Raw genomic sequence first — 15,565 nt, 5'->3', positions numbered from 1 at the left:
AGCTCTTTAACCTTTTAGAGGGAATGAAGGAGTGGGACCTGCTATCAGAATTGGATATTTGAAAGGGGTTTGGTCATTACCTTGGAAAGTAACCCGAGTGTTTGAAAGGTTTTATCTTTGGGAAGTTGACTCTATTTTTTCTGCCTTAATTGGTGCCTGTCAGTGATAATTTGGAATCATTTAATGAATCCCAACAGTTATATTGGGCAAGACAAGTTCAAGACTTCTTTTTCCTTTCATGTTTTAGTCTCAGATTCACAGAGGGTGTTTTAAGACTGCCTGATGCTGGTAGGTAATCAGGGAAGACAAGTCTGCTTTTAGTAGCTGCCAATCCAGCAAAATTTACTGGATGCATTTACTAGCTATGTTTTGGAGTTTTACAGTGTCTGAAAAAGCTCAGTTCAAAGAACAGTGATTAGAAAAATTTCCTAGAGTTCATGAACTTGCAGTAGATCTTACATGCCGTGATTTATGTCTCTTGACTAGTAAATTAAAGAACCCGACAACTTGAAAGATTTTTCCATGTGTTGCTTTGTAGAAACAGGCAGAAAACAAATCCAACTAGTATAAAATTGGTATCTTATAGACAACTACACTACCATTTCCTATGCTGGAAAGACATTTGATGTTGCAAGACAATTAACTGAGGACATGCTGCTGAGGCAGATTTGGGAAGCATCCCTGTTTTAATCTCACTGTTCTAACTGAAGGAAATGTAATGAGGAAAGGAAAGACTACGGTCACCAGATGAAGAAGTTGGAGTTCATACTGTGGGCTTGATCTTGTCTTCCCACATGCATTGTAAGTTTTTACCTCTCTCGGAAATAATATTTACCATTCTTAGGGCCATGTGTGCAACAGATGATTTTAAAAAGTCCGGAGAGAGATCTCCCACTATAGGGGGATGTAAACTAGGTAGGGCAATAGGGTATTTAATAGTGCAAAGTAAGTGCAGATGCAATAGCCATCTGCTGTCTGTGCACACTGTGATCTTAATCTTCCAGGTCCTACTGCCCTTGGACAAGTAGCAGAGGCAGCAAGACAGAGACGTCCAAGCATTATATTGCTAAAAAGCCAGTTGAGTACACAGAACTGCCAGACACGAGAAGAACACCACTGGAAAAAAAAAAAAAAAGGCAAAATTGTACAACACCAAGCATCTGGCACACTCTCCTTTGTACTGGGAGCTCGGAGGTCTAGCAGGGCTGGGGCTATGTCTGGAAATGCCTGTAAATCATCTTTTACTTTGCCAAGTTAGAGCCTTTAAAATGTCAAAAATGCCAGTGACAGCCTGGGATTTCCCTATATGAGCCTCCAGCACATGGGCTGCTGCCAGCTCTTGCACCATGCACTGGGAGAGGCTGCAGAAAATCCCAGGAAGCGATGCCGAAACCCAGCACCCACCATGGCGTGGTTTTGAGGCTGATGTAGGGCAAAGGAGAGTGTTGAGAGGAGGCTGTGATTGGGTACCCTCATGTCTTGCAGTCAGGAGAAGGACAGACATGACATTCTTCTGCTTTGCCTTCCTTGTGGACTCCCTCAAGGGTCCTGGTCCTGTGGGTCTTCCATGAGCTTAGTGTCACCAGCCCCTGCAGATTCATCATGGGGAATTGTGCTCACAGGTGGGATGTGGCCAGTGAGGGTATATGGGTCAAGGGGAATTGCACGTTCCAAAGGCTTTCTTGCAAAAGCAGGAGGGGAGAACAGGAGGAAGGCAGCCCGGACCACTGTCATTTTGATCACTGCTCCTTTCTTTGGTCCCTCTGCCCCAAGATGAGGAGTGAGAAGAAATGGAGTGTTTCTTTACTCAGCAACACCATAAGCAAAGCAGCAGTGGCTGTAGCACTTACCACCACTAGCCATAGGCACTTTGCAATGGCTCCTGTCCTGCTAGCATCTGCCCCCTGGCTGAGAAGGGACCTGCTCTAACCTATGCCTGGGGCTCGTGGAATGCCACTGGCAGGTCAGGTCAGGCCATCAAAACATTTGGGTTCCTGTTGCACCCCTGGTTTGCTGCATGAGCTTGCTCAGTCACCTTTTCTATATTCCACATCTCTAAACATGTGAGGAGGTGACTCACTCTTATTGAATGCTTGCTCGATTTTATAAAATAGTCATCAACATGTTTCACATGCTCTGTATTAAAGAATTGCCTGCTTGTTTCCTTGACTATCTTCTGAAAACAGCTTGGATAAGCAGCTTAGACAAGGGAATCTCAGTACCCTTTACCAAAAAAAAAATAAAATCCTATAGGTTGCCTCTTTAAGTACTGGATGTGGCATGTGGGAGAATTGGGAATGATGAAGTATTCAATCAAATTGCTAGTTTCCGCTGCATTGAAGTCAGAGACACTGAAGGCACTGCAGCATTTATAACTGATTTCCTGAACAGTATAGCAAATAGAGATGAGAGCCCTTTTCTTGTAACTCACATGTGCAACAGAAATCACTTAGCTAACATAAATCAGGGCTAAATTGCTTTTAAAGGCTCACAAAACATTTCTGAAAGAGACAGGATGAGGAAACCATTTGCCACAGCAGAGTATGTCCCCATGATGAGTCCTAATAAAGCTTGATCAAAGAGCCTTATTGGCTTTTCATTAGAGCCTGGTTATGTATAGTTGAAATTCAGCAGTGATTTCAACAGAAGAAGCCCAGAAATGCACACAGGAGGTAAATTTAAGTAGGAACCTAGATCATCAAAGTACATGATTAAGGACAATTTAATGTGCTGAGTAATGCAGCGTGATTTGGATGTAATTTATCCTAATCCAGTCTGATCTTTTACAGGGGAATATATTATAAGGCCACAATTAGGTGAGACCAGGGCCCCATCTGGCCTCCTGTCTCCAATAGTGGCTTACAGCCAATACAAGAAACAAAGCAAATACAGAGTGAGTTTCCCTTGTGTATCCTTTCTGTTTCTGGCATTCAGCCGTTATGGGACTTTTTGGGTCAAGACATCCAGAGCACAGAGTACAATAGCCACCATTTATCCTTGCTTCATGAATTTATCTCACTGCTTTTTGAACCCGTGCCTAGTTTTGGTGATTACAGTGTCTAACACCAGTGAGTACCATGATTCAGCTGCGTTACATGCAGAAGGACTTCTCTTACTTTGATTTAAACTGCTGTGCTCCAACTATTCTTCCTATTTGTAGTAATTCAGTGTAGTAATTCAGTAATTCCTGGTGTAGTAATTCAGTGGCAAAAGTCTTTCTGGACGAGCTATGTCTGGACCTGGGGTTGAGGGTTGGAAATCTGTAACTTGCAAGTTTTCTTCTCTTCCCTCCTTCTCTCCATTTCCAAGGACTCTCTGGGATGAGAGGGGATGACAGTATTGGTCTTCATACACACTCCAGTGGAGGTGGTGGGGTCCTGCCTCCCATGAGCAGTCACAGCTTGGTGTGCCATGGGCGATGTTTCCTTTTGGGGAGGTTATCCATAGGGACAGTGCCACTGTGACATGGAGAAGACAGTGACCAGGCAACATACACATAACTCTGGGCAAAGTTAGTCTGAAACAGCAGAAGGAAGGTGTCCCTGGAGAGGAATGGCAAAGGGACTCTGCCTTTTCTTACCATCACCATTTGGACTCTAATTTAGAAACCCAAAAGGACCGTGTGGTTGCTAATCAGAGGTGGGACCCACATTTCCTACGGAAACCAGAGTTTGAGGCACCCACCCTCAAATCAGGAAGGGCTCAAAAAAATGAAGTAAAGATTCAAAGCCTGTACTGCCTTCTTGAGCTCTTAATCAGATTCGTATGATTTATATGCAAGCTCATCAGCCCGACTAGTTTATAAGGTACATTTGAATTTACGATTCTGATACTCAGTGCTTAATTTGTAACTATGATTAGATGCATCTTTTAAACATGTTGTATCTGCATGTAGATGTTTGTAATAAAATCCCAAAGTGAAAAGCACAACTGGAAAACCTGCATATGAGAATGATTAATTTTTATTAACTTGTTTTTATCACTCAGCATTTATGCTGTAAAGGCTATAATAAAGTGGCACATGCTTGGTCAGTGTAAGACAGAGATAAATTTGGCCTCCCCACAAGGGACAAGCAGGGTCAGTTTAGAGGAGATGAAGAACACCTCCACCCAGAGTTCTTGCTAAGGTAAATACATTTTTCTGTCCTGGGGAGAAATTTGCCATCTGTAAGAATAAACAAGGTAAAACAGAAACAGATGAGGATATGACTCTTAGGCAAGATCTTGTTTTTATACTTCTTTCCAGGAAAAACTTGCTATAAACATTTGTGTTGTCTTTTTCAAGGCCGCTGAAGCCTTGCAGTAGAGGATCATGTGGCGTTAGCTCATCGCCCCAGTGTTCTGCAGCCTGTGCTGAGCCATCTCCCCTCGTGCTGGAAAGGCTGGGCTTTGCTGTCAGATCACCCTGCCCCGTATCTCACAGCCTGGTGAAATGCTGAATGTGCACTTCCAAGGCCATGTCTTTCTCTAAGAGGATAATTCCATAATTAGAAAAATACGACTGTGAAAAATGCAAAAGGCTAATTCTGCATTTCTTCAGCCTGAGCCAAATACTAAAGTTGCACTCTGGAGCCAGGCAATCAACTTCACTGCTGAAGAATCTTGGGACAGAAATCTGTGGCATTCCTTAGTGATTTAGGGAAGGGGTTGGATGCTTTGAACCCATCTCTTGTCCTTCTAACACCCATTCTACACAAGAAAGAAATGGTGCCCCTGACCTCAAACACTCTGGGTCTGCGTGAGGCTGAGATGGCCTATCGGGATGTTGCTTGTCTTGGAGCTGCACCTTGGACTTGGTGGCAGAGCTCAAGTTGTGCTGTGCAGGACTAATCTCCAGGATCCTCTGAGTGCAAAACAGAGGATACTGCCTTTCCTTGTCCTGCACCTCTGCTTCATGATACAAATCCATGGATTCAGGTATAGGGAGCATTGCTGGAGAGAAGACAATGTCCATCTCCTTCCAACCTTGGCTTTTTTGTGCAAGCTAAGGTTACTGGTATAGGGGAGATCTCTTCTGTGCTTATAAATGAGTTTTCCAGTGTTGTGCTTGGAGTTTCACAGGGAAGTCAGAAGTCAGTACTTAATCAGGACCTCCAGCTGGGTCCTGGTGTGCCAAATTGGGCCACCATTGTTATATGTTGCAGAGAAAGTCACTGCAGCCTAACCAGAAGTATGTAGTATGTAAAGCAGTGCTGTTTGCTCTATGCCAGCATTACAGACATGCTGTGAAAACAATAGAAAGGTGGCAGGAAGGCAAAATTCTCTATTTTGTGTTGCCTCTGTTCTCTTAAGGAGCTCATTGCACAACAGTGGCTTACCCTTCTTAGCAGCAAGCAGAGGCCGCTTCCAGCTAGCAAGAAACTCCTGGGTTTGAAGTCAGGTCGCCAGATTTTCTTCTTGCCCCACAAGTCCATTTTGCTCGCAGCAAGGAATTCTGTAGTCTCGGGACCACCACAATGGGGCCTTTTCTCACAGGGCCGGAAAGCTCGACCTCTGCTCAGAAGGACAGATTCATGTTGGAGAGGGTTCCACAATGCAACGATTTATATGAGGAAATGAGCAGAATACATTCTAAAAAAAAGAAGAAGGAAAAAAGCCTTCATCTGTTTCTTTGGCTCGAGGAAGAGATCAGCTGTGGTTTTATGATTTCAGAGGATGGAATGCTGGAGGGGAAAAACATATAGCTGTATGCATCCATGTGTTTGAGTTTCTATTCCTGATGTATAACATATAGAGTTAATTTTGCTTAATTGCATGTCATATGGGTCTCAGAGCTCAGTGGGAATGGAGATGCTTTTGTGCACATGGTTAAACTTTTGCACTTTGAGTACTATGAAAGTGAATTTCAACCCTCCACTCTCCATATAGATCCTGTGTGTTTGGAGTTCAGGTGCTCCTCCAGCCATAGGCCTTGGTGACAGGCAGGTACCTAGTGCCAGTTTTCAGTCACACTTGGTTTTGTGCCTCGTCTCAAATAGAAAATGTCAGTCTGGCTGTTGAGGAAAATCAGGAGAGTTTCAAGATGCAAATATATTCTCAAGGCTCAGGTTTCTGTACATGTAAAGAGTAGTAGCAAAGTATTTTTGTATTGGTTTACTTTAAAAATAGTGTCACAGAATCTGATAGCAGTGCTAAGAAAAATAGTTTGTGAAAAAGCTGTCTTCATTACTGACTGCAAACTGTAAGGGTGTTGGGAAGGAGAGAGTGGACTTCCTTGTAAAAACATTTCTGTGCTTTTAATCTGCCTGGCAAATCATTGGCGATTAAATGATAAACTGAGTTGTTTGTTTGAAATGTCATACATCTCCACCGCAGCCTGCCCACGCCACTAGAGACTTTTAGGAATTAGGGAATATAGGAACATAAACATCCACAATGTATTTAAACGCGAATTAACAAAAGGCAACAAATACAGAACAATTTAATGCACATATTAAAATACTCTAGAGGATACATATTAACCTGCATTACTCAGGGTTTGTCACTGTCTCATCTCCTGTGGACAGCAAACACCGAGAAAGAGACAGAAAGATGATTTACTCTCCCTTTAGCTTCTGTCTCGTCTGGTGAAATGTCTGCTGTGCAGCTCTCCCGGATGTGCTGCTCCATGGGTCTGACAGCTCCTCATGCTTTGCAGGCACTGTTTTCTCTCATAGCTGAAACTCGCAGTTGTCTGAAATCTTTGCTAAACAAGTTGAAGCCGAGCTTTGCTTTACTGACAGGCAGAGACTCGGGGCTAAAAGGTGACGTATCTGAGAAAGGAGGAATCCCAGAGAGTGAGCTTTCTGGGTCTGCTGTCCCATGGCAAGGGGGAGAAGCTTTTAAAAGAGCCTTTGCATCATGGATACCACAAGGTTGAGGTCCCCTTGCTGAATACATCACCTCCGAGGGGGAGCTGTGCAGGAGCTAAGTTGCAGCCTTGCAGCCCCTCTATTGATGCAGTGTTGCTCTGCAAGCTCCCCTGGTTCCTGCAGGAGGCTTCTGCAGACTTGCCAGATCTCTATGAAAGATGCAGGAGAAACCTTCTGGGACAGATATAAATCAAACTGAATTAGAAGTACAGCTGAAGAGGTAGGCATAGCCTGTTGCCAGCACACCTAGTCACCTCCAGTCTTCTGCTCGCTTGGAACATTTCTTAGGCTCTATTGAACAAATGTCAGGATACTCGTCATTTTTAAACAACTTTCCAATTGGGCCACTGCTTGTTTGTGTATATATGTATGTATTTAGATAGATGGAAACACATACATGCACACATCAATGTTTATTAACTCTCACTGAATACAGCCCCAAAGTCAGTCCTTAAAGAAAAGACATGCCATAAAACTTTTCCATAACATCGTTAATATAAATTTCATATTTAAATTAGATTGAAAGTGACATATAAATTCAATGGCATAAGATACTTCTATGTTTCAGAAATTTCCAGACTGACTGTGGATAGCTTAGTGTGATAACAAGACAATCAGCTCTATCACAATGCTCACCGTCTTCCTTTCACATTCATTGCTAGATTTCAAATTAGTAATGCTATCCTGGGGTAATGCTGATGAGAAAGGAGATCCAGCTTCCCTCTTTTGTGTCATTAAATCAAAGTGTGTCCAGCTTGTGTGATGTGCTTGGCAGCAGTGATATTTTAATATTGTTAGGAGCGGGAAATATTTTCCTTGCCAGTAATGAGGTTCAGTGTCAGCTAAAGGTGGTGCCCCACAGGAAGATTTTAAACAGAATTACTATATTCTAATACAAAAGAGGCTAGAAATATGCTATTTTTGTGAAAGGCGTTCAGTATGGAGTGATCCTCGCTAATGAGGAAGGGACCTGCCAGAGCTATTTTTAGTTCCACCCGCTGGTTTCACTGCTATTCTTATAGCTATGGCTGGCAGTGAAATAGGATGGTGGTGTCTGTTCTCATCTAGAAATGGAAGAAGAATGGAAATATGTGCGTGTATAAAGATGAAAAGATAAAAAGAGCAAGAGCTGAAGAAAAAGTGAACTTCCCTATGTAGCTGCAGATGTGACATTCATTTTATCTTTCCTTGGAAGGGTTTTTCTTCTGCAAGGCCACATTTCTTGTCTGATCTAAGGGCTAGCAGTGTGCCAGGTGCAGTCTTGGGACTGCAAGTTTTACTTGGAAATTATTACAGTTAAGAGAAACCATTAAATAATTTCCTTTATTGTTTTGGAGACCTAAACCAATACTTCAGCTTTATACTAATGCTTCACTGAAACAGTGAGGCTGAGAGGTATTCACCTTATATATCATCACTTGGGAGAAGGAAAATACATCAATGAATCATATGCAGGATAGTAAAACATAAAAAAAAATAAACATGGAGTCAGGCAGGGCTCCTTGCTGCTGCTATTGCAAAGCAGCAGCACAGGCTTTTTCATTAGCAGCAAAGAGGAGAATAGTATATACACAAAGAACACTTTACACAGCCAGCATGATTATTTGCTATACCTGCTTTTCTTTCTATTTCAGCTGTGACTTTTTTTTTTCTGTCCTTCCTGGGAGGAACAAGTTTTAGATTTCAGAGTTTCACTAGGGAGATGAAGATTTTATTTCAAGCTCCATTTTATTTGATGAGGCTTTGTCCTGACTTTATGAGTGAAATGTGGATGTATAAAAAAGTGACAAGACAGGGAGACATGGGGAACCTGGACTTCAGGAACTCCAGAATCAGAATCCATAAAAGTTGACTTTAAAACTTACAGAAAGAATAAATGAAAAGATGAAAACTTGCTCAGTAGGTTGATTGGGTTTTCTTTTTTTTTTTTTTTTTCATTAAGATTCATGAGTGGGGGGGGCTGTGATTCAAATAACTATTTTATAATGATAATTTAATTTTTTCTGTAAGAATGGTCTTATGCTTAAGACTAGAACTAAGACTAGAATTTGAAGGTTCCGTTGCCATCAAGAATTTGACTGCACTCTGGATCCTCTGATGATGGTAGTTACCCCGCTGATCTCAAAGGGACATCACTGAGAGCTACTTGCTTCTGCATCCTCTTGTAGCTGCCCCTAAATTGCTCAGCTGTGCATTTTGCAGTGACAGTAGGGGGCTTTTTCCCCCTTCAAACCAACTTAAAGCTTTGTTTTAACCATGCACAAGCCATGAAAGAAGCAATGATGGGGTTTGCTGGACCAGAGCTCCTGGTCTGCATGAGCAGTTACTGCATCTGTTGGCACCAGGTTTGCTGTTGACCAGAAATGTGATTTGCTGCATCGTATTGAGGACAGTGCTCTGTGCTTGTGTAGTGGTGTGATGTGGAACATGTCAGCCTGCTGCAGGGTATGTGTGAGGAAACCAAAGGGCAAGTACACTTCCATAAATTATATGCTTTTGCTGTGGAAGAAATGCCAGACAGGTGAGGAATTGAACAGGAAAAAAATAATTCAAAAGTTTTTTTATGGAGTAATATATCTTGTCATCCCATGATCTGCATGTAGAAAGAAAAAAAAGGTTCAAACTTTTGTTGTTTTCTTAATTTCTACCTTCTTTAAAATGTGTGGATGAACCATACTTTAGAATTAAAAGAACAAACCTCATTTAAAACCTTACTGCAGTCACTCACAAAAGCCCTAAAACCAGCTAGAGATTAGTACTGTTGTACTGTGAGAGCACAGTTAAATCATCTACTACTACTATTTCTGAACTCAGGTACAAACTGTGACCTGATCTGGTGGACAAAGACATTCAACAACAGCTTTATCAAGTTTTAGTTGTTTATTAACCATATTAGTCCATCATTACCCCATTTCTAATTGTGTGAATTGGATGATTTTTTTTTAGAGGGGCAAAAGGAGCTGAGTTTTCTTTGGTAACTTTGACCAGGCTGAAGGCTCTTTTGTGTCTCTCTAATGTTGCTTGTCTTCACCCTTCTGTGCATGCTCTGACCTCTCTTAGTGTGCTTGTGGGGTGTCCCCAGCATGGCTGGCTGGCTGGAGATTGCCCTGGAAATGTTTGCTGAGGACCTTCTGGCAAAGACTGGAAGGAGGTTGTGTTTCTCCTCTAGGGATGGCACACAGCTACACCATCCTCCCAGGGTCCTCAGAGGTCCTAATCTTTGCAGCTTTTTTGCATGGCACAGAGGGAGGTGGGGACCCAACATGCTGCAGAGGGAAATCCCAGCTCCAAGCCATAATCCTGAGGAGGTCCAGGAGCTTCACTGCAAAAAGCCGAGACAGGTGGGAGGGATTGAGGTGATCATCAAGCATGTGCACAATGGAGAGAGATACTAGGTTAAACTAAATTATATGTGTGGATCTCAGCAGGGTTTGACCTTCTCACCATTTATCGCTGTTAAAGAGAGGCAGTTCAGAGCAGGACCAAACACAGACTTTCACATGCCAAGAGAACTGTACTGACAGCTCCACAAAGCTCCGGGCTGGCGTGGGAGCCTAGCTAGGGTAGAGTATGTTGTGCCTTCCCTGCCTTGTTCTGAGAGATCTCTGTTTCGGGCACCAAATAGCAGGAGTTATATTTGCATATGATATCACTTCTGTAGAAGAAGCGAGTTATTCATGAGCAGTAGCATCTTCACATCACATACAACTGCAGACATGATTGTGAAAACAACTGTTTAATTGAAGTAGAAATGACACTGGGAAATTAAAAGAGGCTGCAAAAACCTCCCAAGTAGTTATTACTCACTCAAAGCAAATCCTAGCTAGATATGTAAGGCATGGGATGCATACAAAGTTCTGGGAGAAATAGAATTTATGGGTAGACATACCTCTGCCCTCAAGACATGTGTTGTTTCTTCAGCTGGTCCCCCAAACTCTCTTTAAATAAATAGTTTGGGATAACTTTTCTCTGATTCTCTGGAGTACAGAGCATGCTGCAAGGGACAAAAACCCACACCCAACAGACTGGTGACTCAAAATATAGAGGCTACTGCCTGTCCCTCTGGTGGGGTTTCTGCGAAGACAACCTGCCTCTACAGTGGGTCCATCGGGTGATTCTTCTGACATTAACACCGCTGGGCACAGGGTGTGATGGTGCCACAGGCACTGTGCCTGCACAGCGATGCTGTCTCTGCCCGGGCTGTCACTGCCCAGGCTCCTGCCTGTGCAGACCATGTCAGAGCCAGGTCTGAGAGGCTCCAGAGAGCTCCGCAAAGAAGGACAGCCATAGTCAAGTATTTTTGTCCTCGGTTCTGCTTATCCTGAATCAGTTCTCCCAGCTTCTTTCTGTGATTTCTTTCCTTCTGTAGCAGCTGTCTGGGATTTCAGCTGTTCTGCATGAGCAGAGGTGCCAGCACCCTTTTTAAATCACTACAGAAAAGTAAGGGTGCATTTTCTATTGTGCGAGAAAGAAGGACAAAGTTTGGGGTTTGATTGTGGTTTTTTGGTTTTTGGGTTTTTTTGTTTTCCCCTTGTGCTTTCCAAGTGCTTGTCAGAGATAACTAGAGGAGGTCTGGAAGTTATTCACAAATTAATTAGCCTCTGAAACGCCAGAACTGGCAGCCACGGCAGCTCAGCCTGGAGCAGCCGCATCCCTGCAGCAATCAGTTCATATTCCCGTTGCTCTCCGGGGGAACGTTAAGGGTTAATTCAGTAGCTGTGCATTTAATAGCACAATTTAAAGGGGAAAAAATGACACCCTTCTCCCCTGCCTTGCTGGTTGCGGATGGTTCGCTCTGCCTGGCTGATCACATGCTCCCGAGCCCCCGGTGCTGCAGCAGCCCCAGCTGCTGCTGCTGATGGGTCGGTGCTGCCCGGGACGCCCCCGGCCCCCGCCTGCCCATGCCCGGCAGCCCTCACCTCCGCTTTAAGGGAGGGAGGGCGCAGGATGAGCCCTTGAGCATATGGGTGGAAATTTGGGAGGTACCCATTCTCTCACAACCGTTTCCAGCTCTAACCATGTCTATTTGTTGTTGCCTTTTTTTCAGGGACTATGGATCTTCAAAGAGAAAATCAGGTAAGACACCAGCCTTTTTTTTTTTTTTTTTTAATATATATGTACTGCATGATTATAGAGAAGACCTTGCCCCCTGCTTTCCCGTGTTAAACCTTCCATTTATTTTGTGTGGCATGAAATTGTATAGCAGTTTAACTTTTTATTACTGAATCCTGCTGGAGATAAGCATCAGGTTTTTTTCTTTTGCTGGAGAGAAGAAATCCACCTTATATAGTATTGCAGTTAAAATGACTGCTCTTCTCTGGTTGTATTTATATAGCTGTCTCAAATCTGAAAGGATAATCATATTAAATTTCTTTCTCTTTCATTACAAATGGTCAAAATGCAGACTCAGAGTTGGGGTTCTTTTCTGGAGGGGAAGGGAATCCTTTTCTGTTCTGGTTTGAATCTTTTATTTTGCTTTTCCAAGAGGCTCTGGTGAGGCTTCTGATGCAAAATGTTCTCAGTGTCTATGCCTGGATTTGGGTTGCCTCAAAGGCTCTAGCTCAGTGTTTTGTTTTTAAAATCCTGGATTGAAATGTCCTATGAAACTCTGATTTGAAACTATATAAATCTAATTTTTCCCCTTCCCATGTAGCTCTTAGTGATTTTTACAGATGTGTTTTCAATAGGGACGTGTAATTATGGGCCTCTGGGTTTGGCTGCTCTGAGCTGGATGTGTCAGGGCTTTCTATTTTTTTGGTTTTTAATTTTTTTTCTCCAAGCAGCATTGAGCACCTGCAACTCTCATTGACTTTGTTTGGAATCTTGGATGCTCCAAATTGCATTCAGGGAGAGGCCTTTCAAACCAACAGCAACTCCTGGAAAACTCTGACATGTGTGCAGGGGAGGGGAGGATTTTTTGATTCTTGCTTTTTAAGATGATAAAGAAACACTGCACTGGCTTAGTCTCTGGGAAGGAAGGGAAGATGAATGTAATGCACTGGACTGCAATGAAGATCACTGCATAGATTGATTTGTTGGTTAATTATTAGGGCTTTTAAGCTGTCATCCTGTAATAAGCTAAGTGATACACTTAAGTGAAGCTTTTAGTTAACCCTGATGGCCTCTGCATCAAATGGCAGTTTCCTTTGCAGGCCAATACTTTTAGTTCCTTTCCCTGAATGGCCCTGCAATGGGTTGTTGTAATGAAGAGGCAAGTGTGGTACAAGGTGCTGGTCCAACACAATAAACTAGGGCATGCTTTGTCTTCCTAATCTTCTAAAAAACTTCTATCTGGGTTGCACTTCTAGGACCTCCTAAATGTAATGTAAAAGTGTGTTTTTACAACAGCCTATGAATTAAGCAGCAGTGCTTTCTCCAAAGAGGTTGACCATAAATGCAAAGGTCCAAGTAACTTGGTGGAAGGCAGAGCTGAGGGTGGGAGTTCCTGGCTCAGTGCCACATCCTGAGCACTGGTGGCTTTTGGGCCATGTAAAGCCCATTGAAAAACATTGCTGAAGTCTCTGGGACAACCTGATTTAGCACTGACGAGAACAGCATTAGGAGACCAGGAGAGCTTTGAGCTCATTGCACCAGTTGACATGAAAGAGTATTGCAACTCATGTGCAAGAGATGCAAGGAACTGCTTGGGGAGTGGAAGGAAACTTCTGCATTTCCATTCCTGTGGCTCTGGCGGCAAGTTGGAGATGATTTGCCACGACACTGTGAAAAGAGCAATTAAGTTGAGTCAGTGTAGCTGAGATGCCATTTGTGGATGCTGGACTCTTTGGCCCCCTGACCTGAGCATCCCAAGTGACACGTTCGTCTATCCCTGTGAGGGACAGTCTGGTCAGCCTCCCTCCTTTGCCATATCTCCTTCTGGGACTGTTTCCTCTTCTCTGCTTCTTGGTGCTGGGCTGCTTGCACAGCTAAGGCTTGGAAAAAGTGGGGCTTAGGGATGCTTTTTCTCCACTTACCCTGTACAAAGAGGAATGCAAAGCAGCTCTTTGAACAAAGTGAACTGCATAAAGGGACTCTGTTCTTGGCCATCTTCTTGCTTGATTTTAGAGTGGCAGAGGAATGCTTCCTTCTGTTTGGAGCTGGATACTGTGGGAGTGTGTACACAATGAGCAAAAGAATATGCCAAGGGAGTTGGCAATTACAGCCTCTAACAAAGACCAGCTTTATGACACTTGAACAAGTGATGAGGTAAATAAGCACAGATTTTCAGGATTGCTGTGAGGGTCTTTTAAGACAAAAATTAGCTTTGAAATGTAGTTTCCTCTGTAGGTGCAGACGCTACTCCATCTTTAAGTGAAAGACAAATCTGCACTTTTAAATGCAAGCAACAAATGGGACCTGTGAACACATCTTCTGTCTTGACCAAAGATGTGCTGGAAGGAGGATTTTGGGTGTGAGCACAGCTGTCCCACACTGTCCAGCAGGAATCCCACAGCTGCTGTGTCTCAGGCATGTGCAGGCACGACACGAGCATGGCCAATTGCAGAAACATGTGGAGAATGCCTCTAACAGCCAGCGTCACCTCTACCCTGACCTCTGCCTTGCCAGAGTGAGTGTCTAGCTAGTCCTGTGCTTGCCCCTTAGAGAAGGGAGAAACTGGATAAGTTCAGAGTTTAACAGGAGTTATGGAAACATTTATCGCTGCAGCTAATACTGGTTGTAAACATTTGAGACCTCCTGAACCAAATGCAACAGCATGGCACATCCTTAGCTAAACAAAAGGGGGTCTTGCGCTGATCTGGGGCATCTTTGCGTGCCAGCCCTGAACCAGGCTTCCTCTTGTGCAAAGTGCTATGTAAACACACAGCCCTTTGCTTGGATGTGATCTAATCATAAATGCTTTAACCTGCAGTCAGCTTGAAGGCCTGGAGCTTCAATGGAAGCAACTGAGGCTCTGAAATCACGGGCGTTTGTGGTGGCCCGAATTGCAGTATGTGTTGATGTGCTGAGACCTTAAACCTGTGGGGCTTTATTTGACGTGCTGTGGAGATGCTTCCAAAAGCTCCTTTCATGTTTCCAGGCAATTGAATTGTTGCTCTGTGACCATCTGTCAGTGCTGAAGAGCCCTCAGCACAACCACTGAGGAGTGGTTACCATGGGCATATTCTGTATGCTCATAAGAAGTGGTCTCATCTTGGTCCATCCAAAGACCCTCTGTAGTAAAACCAGAAGGTATTACTTTTCAGACTCCAATTTGTTGATCCCATAAGCCAAGTGAACAGCTACTCATTTGTCACTCAAAATAGACATTATTCTATGCCGGCATCCATTGTGTGGTTTTTCTGTCCTCAAATCAAAATAAGGGTAGAATTGCTGCAAGTCTAATAATGGATATTTGCATGGTACATTACAAACCACAAATTAGGTTAATCCACTCTGCAAACCCTACCAGCTACCATCTGTGCATGGTGGACTAATTAACCCTTGAGATATCTGCTAATCCTGGTGTGGGTTGTAAAACTAATTGGAGTATGTTTATTCCCAAAGATGTCATTTTGTCCCCCACATATGCCTTGCTGGCTAGAGCAAGCTACAAACTCCTGGAGTTAAGATCATCTTGCCCTCTTGCCTTGCTGAGAATTTTTCTTGGCTGATTTCATACCGAAGCTGTCACTTCCCAGTCATGAAGCTGAAGCAAACATCCGGGACCTGGTGTTTGGTGGCAATGGGGAGTCAGTATGGGCTTTACAACTTTT

General features: G+C 43.4%; 1 protein-coding gene across 4 annotated transcripts in view; it reads left to right on the top strand.

Moving 5' to 3' along the window:
- The window catches only part of SH3PXD2A (SH3 and PX domains 2A), a 260,811-nt gene that overhangs the window by 151,480 nt on the left and 93,766 nt on the right, over positions 1-15,565 (top strand). For all 4 annotated transcript variants that reach the window (XM_064663221.1, XM_064663220.1, XM_064663222.1 and 1 more), the window contains one exon: positions 11,899-11,927. In XM_064663221.1, coding sequence (XP_064519291.1) covers positions 11,899-11,927 — 29 coding nt within the window. The remainder of the gene's footprint in view (positions 1-11,898; positions 11,928-15,565) is intronic.

This window comes from Pseudopipra pipra, chromosome 8 (genome assembly GCF_036250125.1).
Source record: "Pseudopipra pipra isolate bDixPip1 chromosome 8, bDixPip1.hap1, whole genome shotgun sequence".
NCBI lineage: Eukaryota > Metazoa > Chordata > Aves > Passeriformes > Pipridae > Pseudopipra > Pseudopipra pipra.
The sequence above is the reverse complement of the archived record's forward strand: the minus strand, read 5'-3'. Positions and strand labels throughout refer to the sequence as shown.